Genomic DNA, 20,276 nt, shown 5'->3' with positions numbered 1-20,276 from the left:
CTCCAAGGTTTCTAGCATGGACAGCTGAGGAGATGGAGAAATGCCAGTTGTTAAGTTAGGGAAGATGGAAGCATCTGGAATCCATGGACCAGATTTGGGGATCATCCTTGAATGCCTGAATTAAGTGGCTGTTGAGAATTACAACTGGGAGAATCAGTAAGCCAGCCCTCCTTAAAGTCCTTTGTGGCTTAAAATATGGGATTTCCTGAGCTTCACAGTAAAGTTGATGCCTAATTTTAATCTTGGCATCACTCAAAAATCTGAATCCACATCATGAAAAATTGGGTGCTTGATTCCTTGAGAAATCTTCCTTCCTTGAGAAGTAAGGTTCAAATACATCTCTGGACTATTATTCCAGAGATCTTGGAGTAAGTATAAATTCTGTTGCTGAATCACAGGGCAACTTGGATGTGGGATTTCCATTCTTGGGTTTATAATTTATCTTCTCTGGAAAATAAAATGATCCTTTTATTTTAGAAAATAAGAGTAACATTTTCTGTTTCTGTTGATCACAGGGGAGGGTTATGAGCCATAATTAAAGCACAGGTTGGAGCAGAGCTTTGCTCCTTTGTAGCATCTGTCTAGGTTTGATCAGCTTCAGTATTTGCAGTTGTAATTATCTGGTCATTTTCTCTTCCTATCTGCTCAGCATGTGAAGCGCATTGTGGAAGCTGTGATTCACAGGCCAGCTGTACCTCCTGCCGAGATCCAAACAAGGTCCTGCTCTTTGGGGAATGTCAGTATGAGGGCTGTGCCCCACAGTACTATCTTGACTTCTCCACCAATATATGCAAAGGTAAAGCTCTTCCAGAACTGTGCAATGATTCTTTTCCTCAGTGATCTCCCTTTACTGTAGGTGTTTAATCCCCCACGTTGGGAAAATACTGTCGTATGTTTAGATGATAGCAAGAAGGCATCATGTATTATGAATGCATGTATGTAATTTCTTTCTTTTTTTTTTGTATGTAATTTATTTCTTAAGGAAATTTTTTGAGCACCTACTATGTGCCAGATGTTGTGCAAGGTTTTAGTAACTAGACCAGAGGTGGCAAATTGGATGTATTTGGTCCAAGACATGGAGGGTTGTTTGTTTGTTTGTTTTTTTGGCCCACCTAATGTTCTAGTGTTTTAAAATTTTAATTAATACATTTTATTTTATTTTTTTTAAAGATTTTATTTATTTATTTGAGAGAGAGAATGAGAGAGAGAGAGAGAGAGCACAAGAGGGGGGAGGGTCAGAGGGAGAAGCAGACTCCCTGCTAAGCAGGGAGCCCGATGCGGGACTCGATCCCAGGACTCCAGGATCATTACCTGAGCCGAAGGTAGTTGCTTAACCAACTGAGCCAGCCAGGCGCCCTAATTAATGCATTTTAAAATGTAGAAAACTTCACATACAAAAATTGAGATTTTTCTGTTTCTTTTGAAAAAAAATTGAGATTTTCTGTTTCTTTTGAAAAAGTCCGATGATCTGGGAATACTGGATATGCATTTCCATAATGCGACAGTCAGTTGGAGATGAGTAGCTGTTGTCCTTTTTGTGTCTTCAGATCACTACAGTCCCTGCCATTCCCTCGTCTATCACACCAGGCCTATTTCAGAGATTTACATTACCTTCCTTTACAACTCTATATTGCTAGACGCTAACCTTAATGAAGACAGGGTTTGGGGTGCTTGGATGGCTTGGTTAAGTGTCTGCATTCGGCTCAGGTCATGATCTCAGGGTCCTGGGATCGAGTCCTGCATTAGGCTCCCTGCTCAGCGGGGAGCCTGATTCTCCCTCTGCCCTCCCACCCCCCGCCACTTGTGCCCCCTCTCTCTCTCTCTCAAATGAATAAATAAAATCTTAAATAAAAAAAAAAAAAGACAGGGGTTGTATCTGATTTGTTCATCTCTGTTTAACAGACTTAAATGAGTAAAGACACAGTCCCTGTGCTCCAGGAGTTTGTAAGGAAGCAATATCAGAAACCTAGTACCTTGTTCTCTAATGGTTAGAATTCTTGGGGCTTATGCTCTTTAAATGGCCGTGCTCAGCAAGGAGAAGAACAGAGTGGAAGGCCAGATTTTCCTTGCTTCTCTTCCGTTTTCCTCCATCCCTCCATTCCACTTGTCTCCCATCTCTCCAGTTCTGCCCAAGAACCTGGGGCTCAGATATGGAGGCCAAACATCTGTCAAGTAAGCTTGGGATGTTTTAAGGCTTTGCAAAATTGCACATTCTCCATTCCAAGAAATTCTACTTGTTGTCAACTTAGGTGGTCTCTCTGTTCTCAAGACCACAGAAGCTTTTCTATTTTTTCCCTTCTAAACAGCGGTTGTCAGTTTGCGGTGAAAAACAAGATTATCACAAATCCTCCATGTTGTAAATGATTTCATAACTATGCTGGCAGTTTTCAAGGCTCTGCTTTAGTCATTCTCCCTCAGAACTGATTCAGCCAAATAAATGAGCGAGGTTAACTTTATAAATCTCCTTGGAAGCACGTGTACTGTCTTGCACATTTACCTGCTTCTTTGGGATTTAGAAATATCGCACCAAAAAAGAGAAAGGTGACTAATGAGAAGTTTCCTCAGTTCTCAGCTGGGATGGATGGTGGAGTGAGGAAGAACTGAGTGCAGAATGTTCTCCGAGAAAAACAGTTCGGCAGCAAAACATTTATTAAGCTGTTACTATGTGCCAGGCACTGTGCTAACTTCTTTACATTCACTATTTCCTTTAATCTACACAATAGCGTTATGAAATAGGTACTCTTCTTATCTCTGTCTTACAGATAAGGAAACTGAGGCCCCAAGAATTTTGGGAAAGTGTGTAAGACATGTAGATAAACAGTGGCTAAGCCACAGCCTCAACAGAGACATGGCTGTCTTCAAAACTCAAGTATTTAACCACATGGTGTTGTCCCACCTTCCATGCATGAAGGACTTACTTTACCATCTGGCACTTTGGCTCTCAAACATGAGTGTTCTGGCTGCAGGAATTGCCTGGGCCTTTAATAGCCACAGCTACAGTAATAACAACCATAATAATCATGAGAACAGAAACAACAGTAGTGGCCCCGACATGTTTCCTTATGCCCCGCCCCAATCCTTGAGATGACGTCAGTAGTTCTGATACTGGGCCAGAAAATCTGTATTTCTAACAATCCTTCTGGATTATATGGGTGCACATCCAAGGTTGGAGCCCACAAGCACATAGGCCCCTTAAAGCCAGGGTCTACCCACTTCCTACCCACCGTTCAGTGCTATGCATGCCATAGGTGCTTATTGAGCAGATAACATGTAAATGAGTCCGTTCTACTGCTCTAAGGAGATCTTCTGTTATTTCTGGAAGCCCTTTCTTTCTGGACAGTTCCTTGGTGCTCCATTTAATTCTAACATCATTGGTCCTTTCTGTTGGGTGGGTCGGCCCCTGATTCTTGAGAGGTAGAGAGTCAAGCAGCCGGTGTTGGTGGAGACAGCAGACGCCTTCCTCGTTGAGTCTCTGACATCCCTCTCCCTGTGGAGCATTTGGAGGAGGTGCAGATTAAGTCTGTGGAGGCAAATTGGCCCCTCCCTGTAGTAGAGCAGGCTTTGTTTGATGACGCCGAGGCATGGGAATCAAGAACTCTAAGATTAAGTTGACCTGGCTCCTCGGCAGCCCCGTTGACAAGCAGGCTCTGCACAAGCCTGGAGTGATTCTTGTACACTCCCGTGTCTAACATAATTAGGAAACACTAAACCTCAGAGAGGCGTTCAGACTACTACAAACAGAAACCTTGTTAGAGCTGGCTTATCTGACATCTCGCCTGGTGTCCTCACTTTACCCCTTGCCACTGCAGACCGCGTCCTCATAAATTAGTCACTGGGACTGAGGGCGGACAGGTGAAGGTGATCTCACGTGGGCTTCCTTTCTAGAGTGCGATTGGAGCTGCAATGCGTGCAGCGGGCCCCTGAGGACAGACTGCCTGCAGTGCATGGATGGCTACGTTCTCCAGGACGGGGCCTGCGTGGAGCAGTGCTCACCATCCTTCTACAGGGACTTGGGCCTCTGTAAAAGTAAGTGTCCGGAGCTCCTGCTCTGTTCTCATCCAGCCTTCAAGCCTCCTCCAATTTTTACTGTTCTGACAAGGAGTCTGTGGCAAGTTTCCTTTCTGGCTTTTTGTCCAATTTCTGGTTTCTTTCCTAGGAGCTTTTCTTTGTTCTAGTCAAAATGCCCCCTCTCTCCTTCTCCCATACATGATATTTGCTAAAATTTGAGGTCAGTATGGGAATCTTGGGAGTACAGGGCCACATAAACAGGTATGTTTTGGTGATGACTATGGATTTCTTAGAGCACTGAGTAATTCTGTCCTCTAAATGGGGAGGTGTGTATACTCTGGTCATTTGAGCACCTGGAAGGAGCATCATATTCTCCCATCTGTCCCCTGAAGCCCTGCATGTACCAGATGTCTCATCACTACCTTTCTCTGAACGCCACCCCCTTTAGCCTTGATTTAACACCACAAAATCTTCTGACCCTGAAATGCCCCCCAAATGCACAGATGGCACTCCTGGGACCGTTCTTGGGAGACTGATAACTGACTGGGTGAGTCAGGAAAGTAAGAGAACCACGGACTAGTTAATAGTAATGATAATGGCTAATACCTGTAGTTTCTAGGTGTGCCTAGTGTTTTCCATTATTTACTTTAATCTTGGCCCAGCAAGCTGAGTGGGTCAGTATGAGAGAGAGCACTGAGGCTCAGAGAAGCCGAATATCTGATCCTAAGTCACCCTGCTGGGTAAGTAAGAGTAGTCACAACCAGAAGCCTGGCTCCTGACTCCTCGTCTTCTGCCTGGCCCAGCACACCAGGTCATATCGCTGTTTGGTGTCTAATATTGCCTCCCTGCGAGGCCCAGGAGCCCCCTGGAAAGCTATACACAGTTCTGTTGATTTGACTTTTGTCTTTCAGGCTGCAGCAACCACTGTGTCCAGTGCCAAGGTCCCCATGAGTGCACTCGCTGTGAAGAGCCGTATCTCCTGTTGGAAGCCCAGTGTGTCCAGGAATGTGGCAAGGGGTACTTTGCAGATCACGCAAATCGACAATGCACAGGTAACTCGGAGACTGCTGAGTCCCCTGGAAAAAAGTGAGGGCCACAAGTAAATCAGGTGTGTTGATTCTCAGGTAACCAAGGAGAATCTGAATTAGAAGCAGAATGAAAACCCAGATAGCTAGGACTTAGAAATTGATGGCTTCCCATGCACATCTGCCAATTGCTGGTTAAATAGAATATAGAAGTGCAGGCCAATAATTGTCTTGCACAAATCAATATTGTCTCTAAGGGTCTTTATGGAAATTAGGCCAATATTTTATGGAATGTAAGGCTTATGTTGAACTAAGGTGAGGTATCCATTAAGAGCGGATCACCTCTATTGATATGGGCACAGAATTTTCAGTGTGTAGACTAAATTATGGGTGACCCTGATTTTGGCACAATATCCTTGAGTAGGATTTCTGAGGACAGTTTAGTGCGATACACTGAACTTTTATCATTAAAGTTCAACCCAAAGCCTTAATCTCCTTGTCCATTGGGTTATCCACGAGAGTTTCTGCAGTTTGTTCTCGTCATTTCCATTAAAACTTGATATCATATGCCCCACTTTGAAGAAAACCTGACATTTAATAATAAAGCCATGACCCTGGCATGGCATTTTACATTTCACCACATTCCTCTGTCTTCATTATCTCATTTAATATTCACAATGAGTTGGTGGTAAAATATGGCAAACACTGGGAATCCCATTTTACAAGTAAAAAAAAAAAAGAAAGAATGGCTTAAGAGTATTAATCAAGGCAACATAAAATCAGATATTAAACCCAAGTTTTCTGATTCCAGTTCTGGGCCCTTACACTCTACTATGTCTGTATAATAAAATCTTAATTAAGGAAGCAGAAAAATTGGGCAGTAAACACTTGATTTGTAGAAGTTTATTAACTTGACCCAAAGAAATAATCCTAGGGTCCTTTGATGAGCTTGCTCTCCTCCTGCATTTAAAATAATAATGATGATGATGATGATGATATGATGATGATGGTGATGATGATGATGATGATGATGATGATGATGATGCAGTGACATTAGTAGTACAACTGAGTCCTTTTGTATGCCAGGCACTGTTCTAGTCTCTTCACATTGTAACACATCCTCCCAACAGTGACTTGCATCAGATGCTATTACTATCCCCATTTTTAGGATGAGAAATCACACCACAGATGATTAAAGGATAAATTGTCCCAAAGTGGACAGCTGATAAGTGGTAGAGCAGGAATGGTACCCAGAAAGGGCCTGTGCTCTTAATCCCTGCACACCACCTCCCTTACAAGTCAATATGCCTAACTCTTCATACAGTCCGTGTATGTGCAACATTTTCACATCACAGTGCATTAAGTGAAAGCGCGCCTCTGTGTTCGCTCTCCTCCTGAGGGTAGAGCAGCTCCCTGTGAAATTCTAGAGGAAACCGTTGGAATTCCCTGTTGCTGCAGTTGGGGGTCGTGTGTTGCTCGTGCTGTCACTATTTTTCTCTGTCGCTGGTGGCCCTCGCTGGCTGCCTGTGCCTTTGCTGTGCCTCACTTGCTGCGGCCTTTCTTTGACAGCCTGCCCTCGGGCGTGCTTGCGGTGTAGCCGCCGGGACCGGTGTCACCAGTGTGACCATGGGTTCTTTTTGAAGAGTGGCCTTTGTGTTTCCAACTGCATTCCTGGCTTCTCTGCCCGCTCTAATGAAACCTGCGCTGGTAAGTGCTTCTTGTCAGATGCTCTGCTGTATATTAACCTGTAATTTCTCCATGCAAAGGCTGAGTTTGTAGATACAGTCAGCTCATGTGATATGAAATGCAGGATTCTCATTCTAGGAATACAGAGGAATGAGGAATTGTTTATAGGACATGGACGTTGGGGAAACTCAACCTCTAAGATTTTTGGGAAAAAGAATCTGTGCTTTAAAAGTAATAACTATCAGATCAGAAATTTGGCATAAAACTTAGTTGTGTTTCAGAACTACAGCTATGTTATAGAAAATTACCTATATACATATAATTTATTTGCATATATATAAACTTACAGAGCTAATTATGCCATGGTTCAATGGTGCATCCTTTGTGGACATACTGGAGATAAATTACAAATAAATAATGAGTAGTGTGAGGAGACTGCCCCATTAGGGTCATGTTTGAAGCAAATAGATTCCGAGCCACTCTCCTATTAAGAATAAGGTGACGTATTAAGGGAATTGATCTAGTCTTGTCCAACACATTAATGGACACTTCACCTTAAACAACAAAAGAGAAGCAAATTTAAATTCAGTCATAATTTTGAACCCCAAAGTTTTATAGCTGAATGAAGCTTGAGAATTATAGTATAGTTGAGCATTCCTCAGCTTTTAAGTGTCCATCAATGACACGAGGCATATTTTAACACCCACAGTCAATCACATTTTCCGTCTCTAAATTTCTGACCTCCAAAGATATTAAGACTTCCCATGGGAAAAAGATATCTTTGGCTCATTTTATTGGGATCCTTCTCGAAACCCCAAGTACTTGAGAGTCAACCTACTCCTCTTGGGACATAATACAAGTCAACTTGTGAAAATGAATTCCACTTTCATTAGAGTAATCTTAGAGTGGACGTAGTCCTCTTGAAACCTGGCATTCCCAAACTGTCCTGTCCGACCTACTTGTAGAAGGAAACATTAACAATTCAAGTCTGGGCAAAACACCTTGCAGGAGACAGGATGAATTTCACATCATGATCAGATATTTATCCATCAGATGTTTCCTATGGGCAGAGATAGTAAAATTTTAAAACAATGTGGGTACACTTCACGTGAATTCTGAATATAAGCCACTGATAATCATACTTCATTACAGATTAACTGGTACTGTTCGAGCAAATGGTATCAGACGTTTGCTTTTTTCTTTACCCTTAATGGGTCTGATGGTCAGATGTGATCAAAGTATTAGGTTAGGACTGTGGTTCTCAAACTTGGAAGTCCCATTAGGATTGCCTGAGGAGCTTGTGAAGTCACTGAGATGCCCACCCCAGAACACCAAAGACAGAATCTCTGATGGTAGAGCTCAAGTATCAGTACTGTTTTAAAAGGTCCCTGTATGATTTTTTATTGTTATTATTGAGATATAATTCACATACCATAGAATTCACCCTTTAAAGTATACAATTCAGTAGTTTTTAGTATATTCACAAGGTTATGCAACCATCACACTATCTAATTCCGGGACATTTTATTCTTCCTAAAAAGAAATCCAATAACAATTAACAGTCTCTCTGTAGTGCTCCCTTGCCCCAGTCCCTGGCAATCATTGATCGACTCTCTGTCTCTGTGGGTTTAACTATTCTAGACATTTCACATCAATGGAATCATACAATATGTGGCTTTTTATGTCTGGCTTTTTTCATATGGCAAGAATATTTTCAAGGTTCCTCTACACTGGAACATGTATCAGTACATCATCTCTTTTCATGGTTGAATAATATTCCATTGCATGGATATACCACATTTTGTTTATTCATTCACCAATTAATGGACATTTGGGTTGTTTCCACTTTGAGGCTCATAGGTATAACTGCTATGAACATTCATGTACAAGTTTTTATGTGGACATATGTGTTCAGTTCTTATGGGTATATGCCTATAAGTAGAATTATTGGATCATAGGGTACTTCTGTTATTGTTTGAGGAACTGCCAAATGGCACCATTTTATGTTTCCACCAGCAATATATAAGATTTTTAATTCCTCCACGTCCTCAGGAATACTTTTTATTGTCCTTCATAGTGGGTATGAAGTGGTATCACATTGTGGTTTTGATTTGCATTTCCCCGATGACTAATGACATTGAGCACCTTTTCATGTACATAATTATTGGCCTTTTATATATCTTCTTTGGAAAAATGCCTTTTCAAACTCTGCCTATTTTTAAATTGGGTTACTTGTCTTTTACTGAGTTGTAAGAATTTTTTTATATGTATTTTGGATACAAGTCCCTTTTCAGGTATATAATTTGCAAATATTTTCCTCCACTCTATGGGTTGTCTTTTTCACTTTCTTACTGGTGCCCTTTGAAGAACTTTGGTCCAATTTATCAATTTTTTCTTTTGTCACTCATGCTTTTTGTGTCATATCAAAGAAAGCATTGCCTAATTTAAGATCATGAAGATTTTATCCTCTATTTTCTTTTAGAAGTTTATATTTTAACATTAAGAATCTGTGTTATTTTCATATGCATTCAGGGTGAGAATCACTGAATTAGAAGGAGGCTTATGGTGTACAATAGCCTAGAGTCTCATTTCTGAATGAACATTACGAGTCTATTTATTAAAAAAACCCAAAACCTTATTACTGAATATGCCAAGTCTGATCTTTGGATCCTCTGTTTTCCAGGCAAAATATACACTCCTAGTCTTCATGTGAATGGTTCTCTCACCCTTGCAATTGGTTCAATGAAGCCACTGGATTTTCTCCTTCTGAATGTCCAAGACCAAGATGGCAGGGTGGAAGACCTCCAGTTCCATGTTGTGAGCACTCCCACCAATGGTCAGCTGATGCTGTCGAGGAATGGAAAAGAGGTTCAGCTCGACAAGGCTGGCCATTTTAGCTGGAAGGATGTGAATGAGAAAAAAGTGCGTTATGTGCACAGCAAAGAAAAGCCCAGGTGACTCAGTGTTCTTTTGTTTTCCTCCTGCCTCCTTTCCTGTGCCTCCTGTCAGTGCTTTGCGCCCCGCCCCCGCTTCTCAATAGCTATCCCTTCTCCTGTGGGGAAGATCAATACTCCAAACACGCCAACGCTTTCAGCTGCCTGTCATTATTTCCCTGTAATTGCTCCGAGAGTATGCTTCTGTTAGAGGCATTTTCATTTTATCACATAATTGTGGGTAATTCTCTGATGTGACAGGAAAGTTCCTAGGACAATTACCCAGTATTTTTGGCCCAACAGAAACAAAACTGGTTATCTACACAGATTGCTACAGCTGCTTCTTCAACATTAGGGTGATATACTGGGAGTGAGCAGTGGCTAGAAGATGGAGCACATGCTTTTCAAAGTGTTATATGGTTCCTAGAATTCCAGAGTGGGAGGGAAGCTAAGAGTCACAACTTTTTATTATCCACTTTATGGGATTAATTGTGGTTAATTTTTAAGCCGGATCCAGTTTTCCTCTGATGCCTAGCACACTTCTGGCTGTTTTCCTCACCCCAGCTGACATATGCTTCAGGAATGCAATTGAATGTTAACACTAACCCAGGCAAATAGAATCATATAATTAGCAGAGTAAATCTGCTAAACAAGAATCAGAGAATACACCCCAAAGATTAGCCCTGTGGATTATCCTTCACCCAGCTCTGCTTCATTAGTCCAGATAATTCAGAGTAGACTATATATGTTAGCAATGGATTCAGATATTCACGGTAAATATTTTCTACTGTCACCACTGGAGATTTTTGTTGTTGTTGTTGTTTTAAAGTTTGGGCTAGGAGATAGGTGGGGAGAAAAGTGATGGCACTTTATTGCGGTTCAGAGCCAGAACCTCAAAAGACCATCTTATAGGAATAAGAACAACTGATACTTACTGAGCGCTGACTATGACCCAGGCATTGTAGCAAACACTTCATGTGAACGCTGTATATTTATGTTCCCAGTCTACAGATAGGGAAACTGAGGCCTTGAGAGTATAAACAAAGCCAAGTCTCCAATCCCTGGCTCTCTGACTCCACAGCCCATGCCTTTAGCCACTATGATTTCTGCCTCCTGAATAATACTGGGAGTAATGGGTGTGCTTTCATCCTCAAGGGGCAAAAGATCCTTGCACAGAGACCTATTGCTACAGATGGAACTTAAAACTCAGGCGTCTGATGCCATAGAATCACTTTTCAGATTTATGCTCCAAAGTCCTGCATTCATTTTGCTTCAAGTGTAGTTCTTAATTATTTGCATTACACACACACACACCACACACACACGGCTCCGTAAGTGTAGTCCTTTGCCTTGGAATCTTGTGAAAAGTGGGTAAAGTTCATAAAGCCCCCTAGACAACCAAAGTTACTCCTCTTGTCGGTTTCACTTCTTCAATCTCTCATCACCTGTTTTCTTCCAGAGTCAGCTCTGTACCCCCAAACAGGACAAAGAGTGGTGACGATTTTGCAGGGAATTCTTTCAGCACTCCTTTTACTTTGGGGTACCCATTTTAGCATCAGATCTTCTTTATCTAAAAATTCAAACAAAAGAAAGAACAGGAAAATAAGATTGGTAGTGATTTGTGAAAAAAGAACATTCTATAAGTTGCCAAATGATACAAAAACAAAAGGGGCAGCTTGCCATATGGGTTTGTGGTTTTGTTTTTCCTCATGAAAATTTGACCGTGATCCTTCAGCACTGGATTCCTTTGGGGTCAGAGTGCTTCTGGGGAGTACAAGACAACCTGCAAATACGGCCCATGGTGGCAAGCGGAATGCTAAGCAGTTATCAGAACCTCAGTGCCACCAAAACGTCATTTCCCCCCCGTAGGTTAGGAGTAACCACCCCTTCTTATTTCTTTCTGTTGCTTCCCTCAGTTGCTTTCCCTGGACGTCTGGAGATGGGAGTGAAGAGGGACAAGGACCTAAATGGGACAGAAAATCAAGGGGAGGATGGAATGGGAGGGGAGACAAGATTTTTTTTTTTTTTTAATCAGGTTTATGGAGGTCTATTTTGGGTTCAGTAAAACCCCCCATCTTGAAATGTACTGGTCTGTGAGTGCTCACAAATGTGGACGTTCTGGCAGTTTGAAACCACAACTGCAAGCAAGGTTTGAAACAGTTCATCAAACCCCCAAGCTCTCCTTTTTACTGGGACTCCCTTCCCTCCAGTTTCTGGCAACCCCTGATCTGTTTTTTACTCTTACTCTGATAGGTTCCTTTCCGTTCTCCAATTTAACTATTAGCCTTCACTATATTACTAACCTGTCTTGGCCAAAAACTGGTTTTTCAACCATTTATATAGTCCTTTTAGAAAAATCAAAACCGGGCGCCTGGGTGGCTCAGTTGGTTAAGCAACTGCCTTCGGCTCAGGTCATGATCCTGGAGTCCCTGGATCGAGTCCCGCATCGGGCTCCCTGCTCAGCGGGGAGCCTGCTTCTCCCTCTGACCCTCCCCCCTCTTATGTGCTCTCTCTCTCTCATTCTCTCTCTCTCAAATACATAAATAAAATCTTTAAAAAAAAAAAAGTCTCAATGCACCTGTAGCCACAAACTAGCAATGTTCGAATGAATGCAAAAAGAAACGCATAAATAACATAAATCTAACTGAGTTGCAACGGCCCAAATTTTGCCTTCTCACAGATACCATTTCAGATTTTGCTACCAGTTTATGTTGGCCAGCTATACGTGTATTGGGATAAAAAAGGAATAAAAGGGACGCCCGGGTGGCTCAGTCAATTAAGCATCTGCCTTTGGCTCAGCTCATGATCCCGGGGTCCTGGGATCGAGTCCCGCATCGGGCTCCCTGCTTGGCAGGGAGTCTGCTTCTCCCTCTGACCCTCCCCCCTCTCATGCTCTCTCTCTCTCTCATTCTCTCTCTCAAATAAATAAATAAAAATCTTAAAAAAAAAAATCAAAACCAAAAAGTTTATGTAATTGTTACATTATTTTGAGATTGGAGAATACACCGTAGTTTTACCTGTATGTCACTGTGTTCATCTTCATCTGGTTATTTTCATTTATAGTATGAATATTATATCACTGTAGTGGTTTGATCTAATTTCTTCCATGCACATAAGCTGAAGATATTTTTAATCTTTGTTTTTCTAGAGACTAATGACTGCATTTTCTCATTCCTTTCTTGGGGACTTCTTTTAGGAAAGGTTATTTTTCCCTGAAAGTTAGTGACCAGCAGTTCTTCTCTGAGCCACAGCTGATCAACATACAAGCATTTTCAATACAGGTAATAACAATGCTACACAATTAATAATTTCACATGCGTGAGTCAAGGTTTCTACTAGTTATAACAAAAATGACCTAAATTAAGCTAGTCTCAGATTCTCCATGAAATACCACTGGAATAATTTTTAGAACTTGTGGGTCAGAACAACAGCAACAACAACTAATTGCTAATACGTCTATAGTTTTCTTCTTTGTATTTTTCATTTAATCCTCATGACAGCCCTATGAGCTGTTGTTTTCCCCAACTTACAGATGAGGAAACTAAAGTCACAGGGAGGTTAAGTAACTTGTCTATGATGAGATAGCTAATAAATGAAGAGCCGAGATTTGTGCCCAGAAAATCTGGCTACAGAGTCTGTGCTCTTGCCCACTAATTTATGGTGCCTTATTTTACTATACTGAATCTGATACCAGCCCTTCAGAATAATTTGAAACTGTTCCAATTGTTAAGATTTTCCTTATCTTAGGTAAAGGAGTTTGTTTTGCCTAAATATTTCTCTCTCAGGGATGTGAAATTATATTCAACTACTTCTGCCTATCTGTCATGTAGCTGGGCTACATTTTCATCAGTTTGCCGTAGGTTAGAGCATCTCATTAAGGATCTACTTAAATAAGGTGCCAGTGTGGTCATCAGCCAAACACAAGTCTGAGGAAATCATGGTAGATGCTATAAAACTCAGTGTGATGGCTCTTCTGTTCCCATCACTCATCTCTGTCAAGATGTACTTATGTGTCCAGAATACATATAGCTGTAGATGATCTGAGTAACTGAGCTTGAGGGATTGAACAGCTAAAATGTGCAGAGAGAGTAAGAAGACAGAGTCTTAAGTTGTGAACAACAAGACAGTGGGATATCAGCCTGGGGAACCAAGACTACCTAAATATCCAGACCTCAGTGGAGTGTTAGTCATGATTCAAGGAAGCACATGAGATTATTGTTTTAAAACTGATTTTTTTTTTTTTTTAATTTTGGTCCAAACATGAAAAGACCATGGACTGTGGATAATACAGACATAACCCCGAAGTGGCTCCCAAATGTGTTCACAGGCTGGCTCTGCTCTTCTTGATGGCATTCCTACTTCAGGGGTGACTGAAGTTGAGGGATGATTAGAAATTGATCTGAGGCTCATTTGACCTCACTGTTGGGCTAAGAGTATGAATTTTGTTTTAATTAAAACTGAAACATGTAAAAAACAAAAAACAACGAAAAACTAAAGCATGTGATCTCTGTAAGTATGGGCCAGAGGGCCACATCAGGTCTGAGGACTGTCTGACTTAGAAGTTTTGTTTTGTTCTTTTTGTTTGTATTACTATAGTTACTCTAATTAGGTGAATTAGAGACAGGGTAGGTACTGGCAAGTGCCTTTCTCATCTGAGACCGTGAGTTCCTGTGGTTCCCTGAGTTTTGTTTGCTTGTCTTCCCCAAAGCAAGTGAGTAGATAGTGGCAGCATTTTTAAATTTTATTTATTATATGAGAAACTTGTTTCATTTTGACTTTTTTAAATGGAGTTTTAGAAATCACTTTGAACTTATTTTTGTTCCTTTACCTTCCTGTGATATTTCAATATGGTCTTGAACCTCCCTGAGATTTTCTCATGTGAGTTAATTTGGTCTTTTCCATTTATGGATGTTGACATCACCTTCTGACCACTCCTTTTTCAGAATCCAAGGGGCCCTTCATCCCCACGTATCTAGAATCACAGCTTCTGTATTCTCGCTTGGGAATTCTGAGGCGTAGCTGTCATCTAGCTGCCTACTATGTGACTATTACAATGACACATTAGTTAGACATTACTCCAATAGATATTGAAATTTCCATGAGGCCAGGAAGGGTAGTTTTAAAAGAAAGTTTTAGAAGAGAGCCATTTGGATTAAAGAAGGCAATGTGCCGAAAAAAGTCCTAGATGGTTCAACTTCAAACAATATAAAAGACTAAGAATGTTTTCTTTGGCTTCTGGCCTCAATTTTTTTTTTTTTTTGGTAATTTTTTCTTTTGTGGTTCATTAACTTTTATCTTTATGAAAGAATATTTTATTTGCTTACTCAAGTTGGTGAGGGGAAACGTGATAATCCTGAGAAAAACATCTGAAAGTTTACCACGTGAATTAGCCAGGTGGTTGTCTTACTCAGACCGTGATCTTATCAGGCTTTAAAACCTGAGTTGGCCCTTCAAGATATGAATGAGATGGCTTAAAGAAAATTATTGCCTGGGACCAGATATTGCATGATTTCAGAATCAGAAGTATCTTACCCCAAGTGCAATGTAGCTGGAGTGAAGTGCTCAATTCCCAACACAAGTGCAAAACTTCCATGCCTCTTACTGTTCTCTCTTGGAAGCAGACAGTTGGTTGGGATCCCTGACTCTGGGCTGATTTCAGTTACAATGCAGGGGATATAGTGTAAATCCAGATAGCAGAGACTTCCGAGATTCGGAAATAAGTAGCTCATCTCAGTTGCCTCCAATGGCCTTGACATGTCTTGAGAAGCCTCCAGAACCAGAAGTGTGAAGTAATCTCACTTGCTCTGATTACTATGACTGCCCACACCTCTGACAAATACCTTGACTCTGCCACAGTTTGGCACTTTGCTGGAGCATCAAGAGTTCCTTCAAAAGCATAGAATTATCACTTAGGTTGTGCACAACTGTATCTAGTCCACTGGGTGGTCCTCTCTTTTCCTGCTAAATGACTTCTCCTCCTTCCCTTCAACTCCTCAGGCCCCCTATGTGCTGAGAAATGAGGCCCTCCGTATTAGCAGAGGAGAGAGAGGAACCATCACTACCCAGCTGCTCGACATCCGAGATGACGACAACCCACAGGATGTGGTGGTCCAAGTGCTTGGTCCTCCACTTCATGGCCAATTGCTTCAAACACTTCAGTCCCCGGCAACCCCAATCTATCAATTCCGGCTGGATGAACTCTCCAGGGGTCTTCTCCACTATGCTCATGATGGCTCAGAGAGCGTATCTGATGTTGCAGTCTTACAGGCCAATGATGGACATTCCTTTCGAAGTATACTGTTCCACGTGAAGATGGTGCCCAAGGTAGGTGTCATTCCCAGAGCTGCAGTTTCCTTGCAGCTAGATATTAAGTTTTGTTGATGATATTATTTTGCAATATTCATAAAGTTAAGATATGGATTGGTATTTATTCAAACATTTATTAAGCATCTGTTACGGAGATACTTAGGATGTTCAAAGATTCATAGAACACAATGCCTTGTTGTCCACTGATGCTTTTGTCACCTGCCTGAGCATGATCACAAGAGTCAAGTGCACGCCTGTTTTTGTCTGCCCTTCTGCAACAGCTCATGCAATGTGAAGCTCATAGTCGGGTTAGGAGGATGAGGAAACTTTCTCTTTTAGTAATCACAGGAACTCTCATCAGCCTGAGTCATTCCTGTGCCACCTCCATATGTTTTTGTCTTGTCCACGAGTACCTTTTCTATTATTTACTTAATATTTTTCTTTGTATCACCTTTTTTATTGTGGTCTCATCCTAATAAATGATGCATATGAAATCATGGGCTTAATGTAGAATTATACTTCTAAAATATTAAAATTAATACTAATACATAACCGTTTTTTAAAATATTCATCCACATTGTACATAGAATGTTCTTGGATACTATTAATGGGATGACTATCACGCTTTGGGAAATACTGGGCTAACCCATGCTAGATCCAAGAGACCTACTGAAAAACATTTTCAGAACCATTTATTACTTGATGATATTTCACTAGAAGCTCTTTTCTCTGTTATAGCAAGAATGACTCTTTCCCATGGTGATAGATTGGGAGACTTATCATTTTTATTGAACTTTTCATTCCAAGTATCAGTAGCTACTGAAGTGTCATTAATGATTAGCTAGAGAGATTGATTTGCTGAGGACAGTTTAGAAATGACTTGTCACTTTCTCACTGAAGATCACTCAAAATTTGCGATGGATCCTTGTGAAGGTGAACAGCTGAATGTAACATAGTCTGCTGGCTAGTTTCTCGGCTGTTGTCTCATGATTTGCAGCTAATGAAAACAGGGATGGTGGCATGAGATAGATGGGAGTAAGTGAAGGCTGATTATGAGATAGTTGGCAGATAGCCACTTTGTAGCTAATCCTAATTATCACCCTCTTGCAATGGCCCTGGGAGATGAGGTTTAGTTCTGAAGAGATGAAGTCTAGACAGACACAGAAAGTTTCTTTTCTTCCTGCTTGGTTTCTTTCCAAAGATTGTTACAGGATTTCAGCGCAGCACTAGCAGCTGCCTTTCTTTCCTGTAGTGGTTTCAATCTCCACATTTGGAGCTCGGTTCAGTGGATGGCACTCTCATTTTGTATGCTATGGTCTAAGGTTGAAGAGTATTTCTAGGATTTCCACTGCTTTGACTACCAAAACAAAACAAGGAAAAATGAAAGTTTAATTTATAAATAAGACATAAGCACAGAACTTGAGACTCCTTGTAGTGCTTACAACTTGGGATTCATGTTGGTATTTACAGTGTCTGTCCCTCCTGCTTCCTCCTGCCATCACTTCATCTCCTATATTGTTGTGCTTACATGTCCGTCAGGTGAACTAACGGCTTCTAAGCCAGTGAATGGGATAACGAAACCAGCATCCATCAGGATGTACTAATAAATTTGAACACTGTAATACTGATATTTTACAAATGCATACTGTATTTCCTTTCAGGAATTCAAAGTACTTGTTCTTTATATCTATTCTACTGATCTTTACAATATCTTAATGAAGAAGGGTAGAAGAGAGGCCATATGACCTTATTTCTTCTAAAGGAAGTCCTATGGGTGGGAGGTGTTTTTGTTTTGTTTTTTTATCTTTTTTGGGCACTAATGCTTGATGTAAATTATTTCATTTGATGTTCATGATCATTCTAGGATGTTTGTACAATTATTATCTCTAATTTTCCAAAAAGGAAACTGAAGAAAAAGTTTAAAAGCATTTTAAGAAGTTTAAAAATGTTTGTTTGTTATAAAGGTATTTTGTGCTGGAGCTGTGATTTTGACTCAAGTGTGTTCTGGCTCATCACACTTAACCCACATGGCTTTTTTCATTCTAGCCCATATTTTTCAGTGTATTGGTCATATATATTCTGATCCCCCTAATGGACAGAATCGAGACAGCAATTCAGTCATTTTCTCAATGTCCTATCCAAGCAGTCTGGGCCCTAAGCCTCCTGGAATCTTCCCTCTGGACTGACCACATCTTGTTACAGGTGAAGCTATTTATAGTCATAAGTCTACTGGAGCCCAAGAAGAAAAAAATTGCCTCAGCTGTTAATGGCTTCCAGTACATGTATAGTCAGACATGATTGACTTCATTCTGATAGCCACTTCTGAAGATGGGCATCCAAGTCCCTACCCTGAGGCTGCCTGTGTATTAAATTTGGAGTCAAGCCAATTACTGGCTGATGTCTACCTGGTGGTTTAAATGGAGTTGCAAAGGGGATTAGGTCTGACTCCTGGGGAATGGATGTACAAATTAATCCCAGTGTTGTTCAGTAGAAAACTCAACCCGCTGACACAGATGGAAGGAGAGGGGGAGGTAGAAAAAGAAAACTTTGTGTGAGCAGCAGCTATTTTAGTCTTCCTCTCTTAAGGCACGTCATAGGACCTTAGCACATTTTTGCTGGATGGGTAGATACTTGGAGGGATGCAACAGCTTGAGTGAGGCTGATTCTCATGTTCCTACCTTTGAGTCCATCTCTTACGTCAGATGAGAAGCCTTCAGGCCACCTCTGCTAATGTTGGGGTGGCCTATCTGGGACGAAGGGTAGGGGCTGTCAGTTCCACTCTCATTTTTCAAGTTCTGCGTCACTTCCTCCAAACTTTCATCCTTGGCCTGGCACTGAGGAAATTTGCTGCCCTCCAGGCTTACACCGAGTCGCTGAAGAGAAAATAGATTCAGGACTGATGTTGAAACATGGTCTGTTGGGGGAGGAGGCAAAAGAAATCAAAAAGATTAAAAGGTAATAAAGAATGCTCTGCTGAACAGGCTTTCATTAATTGGGCAGATTACCAAACCCGAGCCTGCTAGAGATATGATTTTAAAGCAATTCGGTGTCTAATAAGGGCTAAAATGTGGGCAGGGAAAAGTCATGCTTATTGGTGGGTTACTTTCCACTGCCAGGCTTTCAAGAAATTACCTTCTGTTTCTTTTTTTTTTTAATTTTTTCTTTCTTTCTTTTTTTTATTATGTTATGTTACTCACCATACAGTACATCATTTGTTTTTGATGTAGTGTTCCATGATTCATTGTTTGGGTATAACACCCAGTGCTCCATGCAATACGTGCCCTCCTTAATACCATCACCAGGCTAACCCATCCCCCACCCCCCTCCTCTCTTTTTCATTAATTAAGGCATCTCTGGGAATCATGCCTCTTTTTCCACTTTGGCAAGAAATCTGATGATCTTTGTGACCTCGTTTGTTGTTGTTTGAGTAGTTACTTTCTGCCACTGGGTAATGCTTTGATGTGAAAAGCCCCCAAGTATCATGCTATGAACTGGATGGAAAATTCTGTTGCTAAGAGTCCTCTCTGGCTATTTGAACTTGGTAAGGCCCATGTGCAACTAAAGGCCCTATTTTGCTTTCCCTCAGTTTTCTTAAAACTTGTCCTCCCAGTGGTGGTCTGGCAGGGATACCGTTTGATAATAAGGGTGCTTATGACAATTAGAAGTATGGCACAAAAATGTTAATTTTTTGAATAAGAGTCTATCTCATAAATAAATAAATCCTTACCACATGTCAGGGTTTCACCTTTTTTTTTTTTTTTAAAGACTTTTATCTATTTATTTGAGAGAGAAAGAGAGCACAAGCAGGATGAGGGTCAGAGGGAGAAGCAGACTCCCTGCTGAGCAGGGAGCCGGACATGGGACTCGATCCTGGGACTCTGGGATCATGACCCAAGCTAAAGGCAGACACCTAACCACCGAGCCACCCAGGCACCCCAGGGTTTCACCTTTTATGGACTTACTTAGCTTGTTCAATTTGGCATCTTATAAGATGTATTGCTCAGAGTATATGTTCAAAAAATGTTGATTACAAAATTTTGTTTGTTTATAAAGTAGTTGAAATCTACATGGAGAGAAGGTTCTGTATTCTTGACCTGAAGGAACAGAGCTTCTGAGGAGCATACACACACTGTCCAAACACACAAAACAGTCCAATTATCTTTCCATCCTTTATCCTGGTAAATAGAATCTAAGTTTGACCTTCTATGTCCACCCTACATGATCCTTCCTTAAAATCCACAGTGTCCTTTAAGGTTGCATTTTAAAAGCTATGGTATAAATGAGCCTTTGCAAATTAAGACTTTTTTTTAACAGAATA

General features: G+C 41.0%; 1 protein-coding gene across 1 annotated transcript in view; it reads left to right on the top strand.

The window, feature by feature from the left end:
- Nucleotides 1-20,276, top strand: part of FRAS1 (Fraser extracellular matrix complex subunit 1) — a 417,216-nt gene that overhangs the window by 263,232 nt on the left and 133,708 nt on the right. The window contains exons 23-29 of the mRNA XM_035004710.1: nt 650-796; nt 3,886-4,026; nt 4,920-5,060; nt 6,603-6,740; nt 9,403-9,673; nt 12,849-12,933; nt 15,650-15,976. Coding sequence (XP_034860601.1) covers nt 650-796; nt 3,886-4,026; nt 4,920-5,060; nt 6,603-6,740; nt 9,403-9,673; nt 12,849-12,933; nt 15,650-15,976 — 1,250 coding nt within the window. The remainder of the gene's footprint in view (nt 1-649; nt 797-3,885; nt 4,027-4,919; nt 5,061-6,602; nt 6,741-9,402; nt 9,674-12,848; nt 12,934-15,649; nt 15,977-20,276) is intronic.

This window comes from Mirounga leonina, unplaced genomic scaffold, assembly GCF_011800145.1.
Source record: "Mirounga leonina isolate KUSES-001 unplaced genomic scaffold, KU_Mleo_1.0 Mir_129, whole genome shotgun sequence".
In the NCBI taxonomy this organism is placed as follows: Eukaryota; Metazoa; Chordata; class Mammalia; order Carnivora; family Phocidae; genus Mirounga; species Mirounga leonina.
Note: the sequence above shows the minus strand (reverse complement) of the source record. Positions and strands in the feature narration are given on the sequence as shown.